Raw genomic sequence first — 14,931 nt, 5'->3', positions numbered from 1 at the left:
AGTATATATCCAGAGATTTTAAGCCTTGACTGTACAGGCTTACACAGGCTAAAGATCGTCTAATTTATTAAGTCAAGGAGGACTGTGTTGGTACATAACCCTAGTCTAAACCTTTTCTGGATGAGATGTGGATCTCCTGTGCATGTGTTTTATTGTATATTCTCTGTTCTTTTCAAGATGCTTAAACAGAAATAATATAATCCTTCTCTTCATGATTTATGATTAGTATATATTTGAAAATTGGATCTCTTATGCAAATACTGTAATTATGCTACAGTTTTCTGTTGACAAGTATAAATGGAAAATATAAAATAAAAACTTTAAGTTATGCAAATGTTTGTCATTTCTGTTGCTCTCCAGTAGTGTAATTAGTGTTTATACAGTACATGTATTTGCAATAGCAGTACGTGGGAGGGCACTATATTTATTGCCTTCCTAGGTTATTTTGGTCTTACATCTTCTGATGAAAATGAAGCACATAAGGCTGGCCTGGAGATGCTGAAAATATTTTTTGTGCCTATATATACACATGCACACTTTATGAAAAGTATACAGGCTAGCATGTTCTGTAATGTTTAGGTGTCTGGATCCTGACAGTAAATACACTTCTTGCTCCTTATTTACACTTATTGCTCTGTATGGGGGTATTCTTCAAGTTATCAATGAAAATAAAAAATGTTGACTTATATTGATATTTAATGTATGGCTATTTGTGCTGCATAAAATATAAGATTTTTCAAAAATATGGGGATTCCATATGAGGTGCTTGTAGAAAGCTAAATGGATTTTGAACGTTTTTCTTCTAGCATTGTTGGGCTTTTTTTTGTAGGAAACATAAGCTGCAAAAGTTAGGTTTTTCTGATTTTTTGCAAGAAAATGTGAGTTTTTGTTGCAGAAATCTGCTGAAAGCATATTGAACAACTTTCCAAATAGAAACAGTAGGGCCCATTAACAAATCTTCAATGTCAACACCAGCCCTTTGAACAGATACAGTGTGCAAGAAGAGAAGAGTAAACGTAAGTAATATTCAAATGCCATGATATTAATTGCAAGTGGATGAATTACATAGCTGAGCATAAACCCAGAGTAAAATGTTAAATGTTCCATGTATTTATTTGGTATTTGCAAACCTTTTCACTATTCATGGTCAAAACTAGGTTAGATTAAATTCCTCTCTCCACTTAAGTTGAGCTCAAGCTCCTTTTACACTTTTACAGAGCAAGAATGATTTTTTTTTTGCTGCTTTGTTTCTTGCAGACTAAGTGTTGTGGTGATTTGTTTCTGTAATCGGATGTTCGTTGTGATAGATTGAAAGTGATGTGTGCACTGAAAATCCCATTAAAGCATGGCTTAGAAAGGCACTGGGGCTTTGGAGTGGAGATTCTGGTACTACTTATGCCTCATGTGTCACTCTTGATTAACAGATATATTGCTGAAAAGTTGATAGCTCAACCACATACATTAGAAAATGAATGGGTGCAAAGTAAATCTGCTCTCTGAATGCAGTCTCTAAAGGCTGATAGGTACAATAACTACACTTGTAACTACATATTTACACTTGTAAATATGGGGGCATATCCTTTAACCCTTTACTGATATTGAGAACTGCTTTTTTTATCTCCAGAAATGTTCTGTTTTATATATTTAAGGTGCACAGAATAGGAAAGGAACCAAACACCACTTAGGTGACATTAACACATTTTATAATGTACTAAGAAACATGCATGATTATACAGATTCTGTATGAAATGGTGGTTCTACTTCAAGCCATTTTTACTTTCAAGTCGAGTGCTATGTAACCCAGGGAGTGAATGTACAGTATATGTATACACATATCGGGAATATGGACATGCCTCTGGCCAATGACAACCATTCTTGGCATGCTATTTTGATTCATTTGAGGTTGTCTTCTGAAAACTACGACCTCCAGTGGATCTATTAATTTTATAGAGATTAACTTGTCTACTCAGTTTCTTTGTGATATTCCAGATATCACCAAAATTGTGTTAACTAGATTGCACAAAAGCTCACAAAGAACCCAGAGACCATTGTAAAAAAGATTAATTCAGGTTTTCCCTAACTGGCTTTCCCTTGTTTTGTAACCTTATGTGTTTAAGTGTTCAGTCTGGCACATTGCTGCTGTAGCTGGGTATGTTGCTGTATCTCCATTTTAGTTGCTGTTGCTTTTTTAAGGTGCATCTTTTTGTCATTCATTCGCACACTGTGCCTAAACATTTTTAAAATTAGCAACTTTTGTTAAAAAAAACAAATTTGAATGATTTTTTTTAAATGTAGGTAAAATGTGAAAACTTCCATGTAACTGTATGATTTAAACATTTTTTTAGCAAAACATATCCAAAGATTTACTACAGTTGCTCTGAGTATTTAAATTACAAATGCTTTTTTTGTCTTTTTTCTCTCACAGAAGATTTAGGCTCCCTAAGATCTCTGGTATATCCAGCATGAAATTAAAAAAAATATTGTGTTGAACATGTTACCTCTCAAATCTAAACAGAAGCATGTCTTGTGCTTGAAACTCACAGGAAGCTTTGTTGACTCAGTTCTTATGTGAAGCATACTTTATGAAGCATGGATTTTGTAAGAAGCATGGAACAAAAAATGCTAACAATCTGAAGCTAAATCAGTCCCTAGCAGCAGTTATTTTATTGATTACCTCTGTAGCACACGTTAATGGCATTAATTTCCAGATTTATTAAGATATCGTGAGGCCCTAAAACATGCCTTAGATAATAAAACAATTATTATGTTGTCAGAAATTCTGATTTTATAGGATCAAACTGCTTGCTTGTGCCAAAACGCTTAGTCCGTTTTCAATTCACAACTGATTTTATTTTAATTAAAGCCTCACATTACTGCAAGCATAATGGTCTGTGCCATCTAACCAAAAGTTAACAACATTAAAATGTATTATTAAAAATAAAATTACTAAAATTTGTCAAATAAATTATTTTAAACAAAGTTAACTAAAATGAAAACTCCTTTTTTGTTAGGCTCGCTTTGGTTTTGTGTTAGGAAATTGTGATGAAGATGAACAGTTTATGTGAGGTACAGTTTCAAACTGTAATATTGATATTCAAAGAGTGATATTGAGAAAACCGGGGGAGAGTAGACAGTCTTTCCCCATTAGGCGGAATAATTTGATATTTTATATCCATAAGGAAACCATTTTCTCAAACAAGAATACAGATGGAGTGGGCAGAGGCACAAAATAATGCAACATTATTTATACAAGATCACATTCACTAGTGCCTGAGCATTTGATTCTAACTTTCTACTGTTAGATGCCCAAAATAAATTAACATTTATTCATTCACCTCACTCACCCTATGCTTATTCATGTTTATATCAAGAAGAAAATGGTAGTGTTTTTAAAGGCTTCAGAAACAAAGAAATTTAACTTTGAAACAAACAGCCAAAGAGAAGTCCAGTACTGAATAAAACTCATAGTTAGAGTAGTTTTCACAAACTACTCATGATTCCTAAATTTTTTCATCCTTGGGTATTTTTAGCAAATTGTCCTGTTTTACAGGGAACTTTGCTTACTGTCTTCTTCAAAACCTGATGTTTTTATAGACTACTAAAAGAACATCCGACACATTTTTCACAAATTATCCAATCAGAATTTTTAGAAAAAAAAACGTAAACGACAAGACTAAAAAGAAAATTAAGCTCCAATGAACTGGGTCTCTATGGCGGTTTGTCTTACCGTATGGTATTTCTCCCTACTCCCAAAATGTTGAACTTGAGCTGTTCTAATTTGTAGTTGTTTTATGACATAGACTTTGTTTTTGCACTTGGTGTTCAGTTTGATTTTGATTTACAATGTCTGTTCATACTGTGCAATGACAGTTATCCATTTCTCCCTTTAGCTGAATTTGTTATGTCCATTATTATCTCATCCAATTTGAAATTTTAGGCAACCTTTCCAAATGGCACAGGGAATACAACATCCCAATGGAGAACATGCTCATCTACAGCTGCAGGGCCCAATCTCACACCTGCCCATTAGAGTCAAGACAAAATGAAGATGACATACGTCCATTATCACTGTCTTTTCTGCTCTTCAGTACTGTTCAGTTGGCTTTCATTACTTCATCTCTTCATGGTGTTAATGGAATCCTCAATGGAACAGTTGTCGGACTCTGCTTCACAGTTTGAACCTGCTTGCAGTCTTGGTAAGCACTTAGCAACCACTTTGGAGACCAGAATCTTAGGATACGCATTACAGATATTAGAAGCCACTGGGGTTGCTTTCATTTTCTAAGGAGGAAAAGGTTAATTGCAGTCACCACCTTTACGTGTTCCAAAACACAGGTGAGACCCTGAGGGACATTTAAAAGGTTTTGTGTACAGGCTGTCCAGACCAGCTTAGCTGACGATGGGGATGTGTTTCCGGGGCACATTTTCAGGCCCGTAGTCCGCAGCTGGGATGTCCATGTTGGGGTCATCGTTGCCCGTGGCCGCATTGATCTGGTTAGATTTGCCCAAGTTCTTGATGATGTTGAAGTTGGACCTGGCTGTCTCCACAAAGCTGTTCTCCAGGATCCAGCCGTCTGACTCGGAGTCGGGGTCTCCTTGCCGCAGAACGTTCTCCAAGGCTGTTTGGAGGTACCGCACCCCTGTCAGCACCGAGAGCTACAGGGAGAGAAGCATGTGGAATAGTGAATTCTTCACGGAGAGGGAAGGTCAGCAAACCTTCCCACAAAAAGATGATGTACATTTATTTTGCATACAGTATACTGTATGCTTTTATTCCTGATATATATATATTATAAGTACTGTAAATAATACAATAAATATATTATAAATCATAATATAAATATATTAAATATTTTAGGATACATTTTTCACTGTTTTTTCAAATGTTTTTCAATATGTCTTAAAATTCAGCATCTATTGAACTGACCAGTTTTGATATGGTAATATGTATTCAAAATATTCTTCCATGACATTCTCGGTTTTCAAACAAAGAGGAAAAAAATAGTAGATAATCTGAAATTGACACATTATTTATTATGTTACAGTACTGGTGACCTAAATTGTTCATTGGTGTTTTTTGGGATTTAAATATTTATTTAGAAACGTTAGAAAGCAACAAATGAGTAGCTGAACCCATAATATTTCTGCACTATTATATTTCCCTCTGTAAATGTCAGATCTAGCAGTGGACCTTTGTGGTTCTGAGTGGGAAAAAGTTGAGTCTTGGGTTGCAGTGGGAGTGGGCTGTGCTCTAGATTGCTTTATGTGACAGTGCACAATAGACCAAGCACTGCAGGAACTGGGTGGGTTTCAGTCAGCCTCAGCTTTCCTGCATCAGGACCTGCCAGGCACCTGTGAGTTAGTTCAACCAAAGAACAATTGGAGCATCCAAATGTATAAAAAAACTCAGCCATGGCCAAGTTGAAACAGACAACATATTTTGGGTTTATAGATTCCAGTAAACAACATTCAGAATACCTGCAGCAGTCCATTATTAGTATTAATTTAGAGGGTCAATGCAGGGTAAATCACTGATAAGAAACACAACACAGCAATGGGTGATAGCAAAACTGAGGGTCCTTGACAGAACTAGCACAGGACGAGTGGAAAACAAGGAGCTGAACAGGGATGACATGGTTCTGTGACGGAGTGTATGAGGAATTATATAAAGGATTATGAAGAACACATTGTGAATGAGCAATGGGATTCATTAGAGAAGAGTGGAGTCATGGCAACTGAACCTGTCAAGGTACCAATGTGCCCATTTTGACTTAACCTGTGTAAGGGTCACTCAACTTGGAGACCTTCTAATCTGCTTTATTATTAAGTTGATTCAACCAGCTTCTAAATTGTTATATTGTTCTTGCAAATCATTAGTAAAAGAATCAATGACCTTGTTGTAGTAAACTAGTACAGTATAGTAAGTGTGAAGGTCTACAGGTTGTATAGCCCTGCTGTATAATAAGACACATTACTTGTATTATATTGCAGTTCAGTAATAACACATCATCACTTTACCATGCAGGCTGTAGGGAAGCAGTTATGTAGTGCAAGTGCAGGCTGTAATTTACAAGGCTTTCTTTTTTAAAGAAAAAATGAAGGAATTGTAAAGTTAACTGACATTTTATAAACTGAACTTATTTTTAACAAAAATTGTTAACGTTAGCAGACCAATACAAAGATGCTTGTATGGAACAGCAGGTCCCTTATCCCAGGGGCATTTGAAATCTTAAAGGAATGCGTCAGCCTGTGGGTAGCGCTGAATAAATAGAAATCTAATCACCAGATGGCCAAATTGAATCTAAGAAATGGAGATATCACAGTGCTTGTGCTTGAATGTTTTGAGTGTCAAGGTTGCCCGCATTGGGTCTATAACCTTATGAGTTAAAACAGTCAATTACCTAGGAAGACTGAATTTAAAATTTCCCTTTGTACTAGCTTTATTGTACTATTACTGGATTTGTTTAACCCTTTGAAATAATGAACAAAGAAATAAACAGAAAAGTGTATGTGTGTATTTTCTACCACTTTAATTCAATTAGTATGAATTATTCTAAAGCCTGAAATGTTTTTTTTTCCAATGAATGTCATTTTTTTCTGTGAACTTCCTATGTATCTCTTGAAAATTCCAAGACATGCCCATGGCACTCTTCCTTAGATACAGGGCTACTTCATTTAGTAGATGCTGTGTTCATCACCATCTCCACTGCAGCGTGGAGGTCTATATAAGCAAATGCGAGCAACATAATATGTTTACAAGTAATTACTGTGCACAGACTGTGGGAAAATTAATCTGACAATATATTTGCGTTCTGTAACAAAAGGTAATTGTGTGCAATGAAGTGTTAGTATAAACACTTTGCTCACAGCTTGTGGATATAATAGCAACAGGGTATGTATCAGACCCACCTCAAAGAGCCAGATAATGAGGACCGTGAAGCCAATGGACTGCATGATCTGTGTGTAATAATCCAGCAAGGCCTGCCGGCATCCTTTCTTCCACAGGTTCAGCTCCTCCTTCTGGAAGTCGTAGTTAAAGTGGGCGGAGCTGTTGGTGATCTGGTACTGGATGCAAGGCCGGGGGGAGTTGATGCTGCAGCAACTAAAGGGCACTGCGTCCATCAGATACTTGCCATCAACGTTGCTCTTCAGCCGGCTGGGGGAGTGAGGGCAGAGAAATTGTTGGGTGTGAACTTTGTCAATGTTCTCGGACAGAAAGGCAGGGGGCTGGAAAACAGTACAGCGTAAAGTGAATGTTTTCTCGGAACACAAACAAGGAGGAGCAGTAGATGAAGAATGCCCAAAACATTTGAGAAAAACATGATATGAATGTGTAGTGTACAGTATGTAGCCTAACCCCAGAATCAAACAACTGAAAAACCCTCCAAATCCCTGTGTAGCCACGCCACACAGACTAAATGAATTAAGGAAGAATTAAGTTTATATACAATCCATGAAAGTAGAATGCTAATTCAGATGTAGAAGGGTAAACAGAAATCACAATTCAGAAATCATTCACTGAGGGGCTGCAGAAGAAAGCTTCTTTCGGTTAGACTAATATTTTGTTTTACTCGTAGCACTTTATATGATTTACCACATTAGAACGTGTTTCAAGCACTTTCAGCAACTGCTTAAACATCCTACAAACTGTATACCTGGGATACATCCTGGACAGAAAATCTCTTGCTGAGCACACACTAATTTTTCAAAAACAAATTAACCTACCAGCATGTCTTTATACAGTAGGAATAAACCCATGTTAACAAGGGGAGAACATGTAAACTCCATCTAGATAGCACCCCAGGAACTGAAACCAGGGCCCGAGCACAGCAAAGCAGCAATGACCACTGCATCACCATGCTGTCTTTTTAATGAATCCTTTCCTCAAGTCTGTCGAATCACATACATGATCTGATTAGAAACTAGCACCAGAACTAGCTGCTTGTAGTTCATCAGACTCAAAGTCTAGCCTTGGTGCCCCCTGGTAACCCTGCTTTTGCAAAACTCCCTATGCTGGAATGCAACCTCACCTACCCCTCCTTTATTGTTCACAGAAACTTTGCCTGATCAGTCTTTGCACTACTCTCCATTCTGTCTCAATCTCAGTTCAGTGGCCATTGCTGCCAAAATGCTGCTCTCACTCCCAAAAGTATCTTATGTGCTTTCGTAGATTTCTTCTCCATGGAGGCAGACAAGAAGAATGCCAGAATACCAGGACTACTTACTCTATGACCTCCTTGCTTGACATATCAAGGTAACGGTTGCTGATCCACTGAATTTCAAACCAGTCCCGGAAACCATTATTTCCGCAGCACTGGAACTCTATCTGCAGCATGTCAATGGTCCTCTTTAAGAAGCACCTGCCCGGGGTGTCCGTGTCCTTGTAGTACCTCAAAGCCTCTTTTAGCCCTTGGTAGAGAGACTCTTCCAGCTCGTTCCTCATGGTGTAACACATCAGTGCCCCCACTAGGATGCAGAAGGTGAAGAAGAAGGTGCAGATGATGTATGGAAGCATCACCAGCTTCCACCGGTGAAATTTGTTGGTATCCACACAGTCGTAACAGATCTTTCCACCTAGGAAGTTGATCCCGCAGGCGATCACTCCCACCGCAATCAACATGTTGGGGACAGAGTGGATCTCCCGGTTGGACATGAGTTCCCTGCGTTTGTGAATCTCAATCTTCAGGAAGAGCCCTAGACTCAGGAGGATGATGCCGGTGACCACTGAAATCCAGTTTAAGATCCACAGCACCTGGGCAAGCTTGTCCCTTTTGTGCTTAGTGAATTTCACTTTCAGGACAGCCATCTTCTTTAACTGGGGTTTAGAAGACAGGAGAGGGCGGGTAGGCAAATCGGCTACGAGACACAGAGGTGGGGCTGGGGGGGATCTATTTTCTTGGAAACCTCATAAGTAGCTTATCAGGTATTTATAAACATGCCCCTGCATATTACCAATTTTTCCTCCTCAGTTTAGACCACCAAGCACTGAGCATGTTATAAGCATCTCCATACTTGAAAAAGAGAAATGAAGAAGCATATGCTTTTTGAAAATGCTCACTTGTCAAGCTGTCCAGCTTTGATTCATCTGCAAGTCCATATAAGTAGCTTAGCAGAGGTATTTATAAACATCCAGGACAGTGGCTATCACTGCTGCAGAGGATGACCCTGTCAAATAAAAAAAATAAACTAAATATAACGCAAACACTAAGTACTGTAACTATAGGGGCATATATGGTCCTAATTTCCAGAATTCCATGTCCTGTTTCTAATACATTTCATATCCCAGTTGATTAATTCACCTTAAGAGTGTGTCTATGTCTGCAACTGTACTCGGTCACAACAGATTACAGTATGACAAATGTTCAAGAGCAATTCATTATGTTGCACCAGAGTATTGAAATTGCACCACAAAAACATTTTGATCAAATACAACCATTCTATGATTTCCCTTAAAACTGCACTTCAGACAAAAGACAATGGCTTTCTTTTTATATAATCTGTTTCAGTTTCCATATTAAAATTAGTTCCCACATTATGTACAGTAGGTCAAGTCAGCAACAAAATAAAATAAATGCACAGACTAAAAATAGAAACTAGGATTTACCTTTAGTTTGGAAATGCTTCTATTGCTGGAGGAAAGTCAAAATCAAAAAGAGGTTTGTCTCTCTGGAGGTGTGCTTTCCTAATTATCATTCTGAAAAATACTTAGGAAGGCTGACCTAGTGGCAGGAGACAAAGACTGTGGTTGCTACATCAAAATGACTTCCATACCCAAGCTATGCCCATCTATCTAATCCCCTTAACATTAATCAGCCCTATTGGATTTAAAGAAACGCCTTCTGCTGTCTAGCTCAGTCTTACAGTAGCAAACAGCTCCTGTGGAAAGAGAAATAACAAGGGTATTCTGTCATTTGTCATAGTTGCCTCTCAAATAGAAGTAAAAAAAAACTAAAGGGTTTTGGCCAAAAAGACTTAAATATGTTTTCAGAGATGAAAAGGATCAGTTACAGTATTTACAACACATCCATCACTTTTCAAGCTGCTTTATTCAATACAGGATCGCAAAGGAGCTGGACACTATCCTGGTAGGCAACAGGCACAATGCAGGAGACACCCTGGACAGGATGCCATTCCATCATAGGGCTCTATGTAGTTGCATACACAGGTCCACTTTTCCCAGAAGCCTTTCAGCCTAGCAGTTTACTTTGTAAACACAGGGTGAACAAAAAAACTTCACACAGATAGCATCCAAGGTCCAGAATTGAACCCAAGGGAAGCAATGCTAACTACTGTGCCACATGCCACCCCAAAACCCATATAATGTACGTGAATCAATAATCATTGGCTCTTGTTAAAATGTAGTTATTGTAGATTACATTTATATAAATAGGCTGAAAACAAGCTGTCTAAACTATGGATTTATAATGCCTGTAGGTATTCGGGGATTTTTCTGACTGAGAAGTCTTCAGTGGTTCAAAAATAAATATACATCAATCATCCTTTGCCAGTCAGCAGGGCTTGCTGAACCACCAGACTCCAAATAGTTGACTGGTTTGTCATCATATAATCTTTTTACCCTATAAGGAACAGAGTATGCTGTTTTCCAAAGTCTACAAAAGTCAATATGTTCTATAGCTGACTTTCACTTCGCAATAAGCAGTATGTATGCCATGGTAGAACTTGTATAAATTACTGAGCAATACTATTTAAATTGAATTGACATATTTCCATAAGTATAAGACATAAGTCCTCTATTGACTGTATTTTTGTGAAGGTAATGATGTCTAATTTGAGACTATACTGGTGTATTTTGAAGGTCTGTCCATTCATCTACCCATCCATTTTTAGGAAACTAATTTACACAAGCTCGCTTTAAATCTTTGAGACAGACAACAAGGTGGGATTGAAAGCCGTTCGTCCCCTGGATGAGTAGCCATAGAAAATATTTTGCTAAAGTTTTTTGTACAACTGGTAATTGCAAATTGGGTGAGTTGCATAATAAAAATAATTGATGATTTCAATTTTAAAGAAAGCAAAGAAGGGTTCTTCTGAGAGGTATACATAAAATGTACTATTCCTTCACAAGTAAAGACAGAATTTAAAGCATAATGGTTGAACATTTTAAAATACAACAAAATCATTTTTTGGATTGTGCTTTTGATAGTAAATTTTCTAACACCTTGTGACAGGCCATCTGTTGTGAGGATTGAAGTTGCTGTTAACCTACTGTATGACTAGAGGTTGTTGTGGCCTCTTTTATCTGTGTATAGGTTCATAGAATTGTTTATCTAATTAGTAGTTGGAGGGCTGAGAGTTACATTCTCACATGAGAGTAAATTAGTGTTTGAGATATAAAGGTACCCATGATGTTGCTTGATTTTTGTGTCATTTGTTGAGCAAGACGTGTGTGTCAGTGGAGAAGCTGTTTGCCAAATAAAGTCTTCTTACACTGTATTTTTACTGTCCATTGTGAGTCTCATGTACCTCACATTGAGAGGGAGGCCTACATCCTTCTGAAAGTGCATTGGTTAATATTGGCAGAACAAAGGGTGTTTGAAGAAGTTTTTTCATTCTATTTGATTTAGAAATCCATGGTGGTCTAAGCTGTAACTAGGTGTATGGAACCTGTCAATATACAAATGTCTTCATTTGAAATGCACATGAAAATGTGTGCTCACTGGTTGCAAAATACTGGAAATACAAGCCAAGAACTTGGGCTAATAATGAATGTACTGTAGTAATAACGCCTCTTAGTGTGTTTACATTACTTCAGGCTGCATTTGTTTGATTACCTGTCTCTTGTGGTTTACAGTTCATGTGTTGAATACATACAGAATCATGCCTTCTCTAGTAAGTTTCAAAGGTCTCTGCTGAATGGTGATACAGTATGAAACCAGTGCTCTCTTGTCTCAGTGGGGAACTCCACTTAGACAACAGCAAATCATGGGTAGAGTACAAGGAAAGAAGAATGATTTAAGTGTCTCTTTCCACCTCTTGAAAAGCTATAAGCCTTCAATAACAACTACTAATTTTCTGTTAGCATGATAATCTACAGATAAAGTAACGTCAAAGTTATGCTGTTTCTATTTATATACAGTAGGTATGTACAGTAATTGCTTGTTGTACATTACTTCTAACCACAAAATATGTCCACTAGTCCATTGTTAAAATATCTGAAGCTTTATGACTTATTCTTTTGGTCTTACAATATCACCTTTTCCACATAGAATTACAGCATACTTTAGAACTGAGCAAGCAAGTGTACAGCAGCCAATAAGGAATTGAGAATGTGAGATTAGTGGATTACCAGTGACCAAAGAAGATTTTCTCCTTTGTAACACTTATATCCTTGACATGCCTGAACACTCTCTGTAGATCCTTCCGTCCAATGCCTGACCCTTGCGTCTGTACCAAACAGGTGTATTGATAAGACTTGCAGAAGTAATTAAACACTCAACATTATGAAGCCATGTTAGTGGAGAGCTGGATAACTATTTGCTGTGTACTGCAAATACGAACTCATTTGGGCTTCCCTGTTGTTGGTTAATGTAATGTAATTAAAAGGCATACATTCATGAATTATTGAGAGAAAGAATAAAGGACTCAAAACAAGGTAAGTTCCACACATCTCTGTACTATCACAGTGTTTTGTTGTTGTCAAGTGAATTACAATATAGTGGTTACTTTAGAACAGTATAAATACCATGTGCCTTTATTATGTTTGTTAAAGAGATTATCTCATAAAAGGTTGGATAGAATTAAAACTATTAAGTGATTTTTGGAGACGAATTCTACTGATTTTAGAAAGCTGTCACGATACCTTGTTTATTACCTCTGATTGTTTCCATTTCTTTGGTATTTTTTCTATGACATCTCAGTGGCATGGCTGCTAGCACTGCTGGCTCACAGCTCCTGCATCTTGGGTTCAATTCTGGCCTGGGTTTCTGTAGAGCTTTTCTTATGAGTGTTCTGGTTTGCTCCTACAGTCCAAAGACATGCCATCCAATGTTATTGGTTCTTTAAAAAGTCCCTTTTTACTGTATGTATGTGTGTGGCATGCAAGGGGGGTTGCTTTGTACACATTTTCTGCCAGTTTATGGTCTGGCTCATTGCAACACTAAATTAGGTTCAGGTTCACTAAATTATTAACAATAGATGGGTAAAATATTTTTAATATATAGGCATGATTTTTTTATTTCAGTTTTGTTTTTTGGTAGTACCCATGAAAGCTTCATATTGACTATTACTTTTCTCATGTGGAAGCTTTTTGAAAGTGGTATTTGTAATTGTTTTGAAATTGCATTTGCACAAAGGAAATGCTGTTGTAGTTGATGTCTCATAGCACTGGGGCTCAGGTTCAATTTATGGGGTACTAGCGTGGAGTTTATATGTTCAACCTGTGCTCGTGTGGGTTTCTTTCGGGTGCTCTGGTTTCTTCCCATGATCTAAAGACATACTGGTAGGCTAACAGGGTTCTGTGAAAAAATGTGTGAGTGTCTGTGGATACCCAGTGATGGACTGGAGTCCAGGGTGTATCGTGCCTTGAACCATTGCTTGCCAGGTTAGACTCCAGCTCCCCAGTGACCCTATGCCGGATAAAACAGTCTAGATAATTAATGGATGGAAATCCTATATAATAAAATTCTTATGGCATATATTTGCAGTATTTCTACAATTTACTTTGGAGTATTAGGGTCAAGGAGTGGCGTTTATTATATTAAATTGCTGATTTCTTTATTTTGAATCTCATATGAAATTTCCTGTTGATGCAGGAATGCTGGTAATGCAACAGTATTGTACTCATTCAACATTATTAAAGCAAATATGATTTACAGAACATTTCAATGAGGAGTTCATAAGTAAAATGAAAACCATTGCCAATTTTTCATCCTATTAAACTGCAGCTTTGATGAGCTGTTGATAAACCTTTTGAAGACCATGTCAAAATAGAAATATTTGAGCCACCTTACGCAGAACAGAATTGTGGAAGTGTGCATTTTTTTAATTAGTATTAATTGCTTAAAAACCAGTTACTGGTTATCAAGCAAAAATATGAAAAGAATGTTCCTTTAGGACTGCAGCTTGCTTGTACTGTTTCCCTGCAGTGAGGAATTAATTACTAATTTGTCTTTATATTCCCTTGCGAAAGCTTAAAAGCTACATTATGAAAATTGGGGTATTTGTATACCTGAATGGGGATTTAGGACATGTACTGTATATATAATCAAGTGCTGTTGTGAGTAATTGATTTTTAATTGCTTTGTATCCCACATGATTTTGTAGAGAGAAGTACAAGACTGCTGACTGCTACACCTGCTGACCTTATAAGTCACAAAGCAATTACATAATAATTACAAGCATGTATTAGAAAAAATGAGGCATTTAATTAAAGTTCTGTAGCTAGAAAGATTTGACACACAGTAGCATACACCAAAATGAGTCCTTGGAATTTTCTAAGCAAAATAAGCTCTTGGGGCAGTTGCTGGATTCAATTTTCTGTATCCTTAAACTATACTAAAAAATCGTCAGACTACTGAATAGTCTTTTCTTGTTTGCTACCTTGTATTTTATGTAAGTCCTGTGTTTGTATTAAGGGTTATACAAAATAATATTATCTTCCAACATCAAACAACACATATTCCTACTCAGTTTTATTTGCATATGGATATTGTCGAGCAGATATTATTGTGTTATGTACAGTGTAATGAAATATTGATTAGTCACTAGTCCCCTAGTTCAACTGTGACCAAACAAGATTAACATTTTTTGTATTGTTATACTAGATGCTGCCCTCATCAAAGCTTAATTACAGCATCCCCTTTTCTGAACCTGCAAAGCACTGGTGCACTGGAGACCAGTCACAAGTAAAGGGGGCATTTTCAAAAGGTACCGTACAAAACTTTTTATGACTGATCTTAGCTTTTTGTTAAG

The 14,931-nt window shown here is 37.1% G+C and overlaps 2 protein-coding genes across 9 annotated transcripts in view; one reads left to right on the top strand and one right to left on the bottom strand.

Moving 5' to 3' along the window:
* Positions 1-1,701: 1,701 nt before the first annotated feature.
* prph2lb (peripherin 2-like b) lies at positions 1,702-9,732 on the bottom strand. Its single transcript, XM_069192945.1, has 4 exons — positions 9,605-9,732; positions 8,226-9,165; positions 6,910-7,156; positions 1,702-4,656 (listed from the first exon to the last, which is right to left on the bottom strand). Exons 2-4 carry the CDS (start codon positions 8,804-8,806, stop codon positions 4,390-4,392), a joined length of 1,095 nt encoding a protein of 364 aa, XP_069049046.1. The 5' UTR covers positions 8,807-9,165; positions 9,605-9,732; the 3' UTR covers positions 1,702-4,389.
* A 2,642-nt stretch (positions 9,733-12,374) lies between these two features.
* The window catches only part of LOC107077789 (protein ELYS-like), a 34,785-nt gene continuing 32,228 nt past the window's right edge, over positions 12,375-14,931 (top strand). For 7 of the 8 annotated variants that reach the window (XM_069193327.1, XM_069193329.1, XM_069193330.1 and 4 more), the window contains exons 1-2: positions 12,375-12,613; positions 14,784-14,886. In XM_069193327.1, the coding sequence (XP_069049428.1) occupies positions 14,784-14,886 (103 nt within the window). In that variant the 5' untranslated portion in view covers positions 12,375-12,613. Of the gene's footprint in view, positions 12,614-14,783; positions 14,887-14,931 lie in introns of those variants that run through there. The other variant, XM_069193333.1, reaches the window with a different exon arrangement.

This window comes from Lepisosteus oculatus, chromosome 8 (genome assembly GCF_040954835.1).
Source record: "Lepisosteus oculatus isolate fLepOcu1 chromosome 8, fLepOcu1.hap2, whole genome shotgun sequence".
Lineage (NCBI taxonomy): Eukaryota > Metazoa > Chordata > Actinopteri > Semionotiformes > Lepisosteidae > Lepisosteus > Lepisosteus oculatus.
Note: the sequence above shows the minus strand (reverse complement) of the source record. Positions and strands in the feature narration are given on the sequence as shown.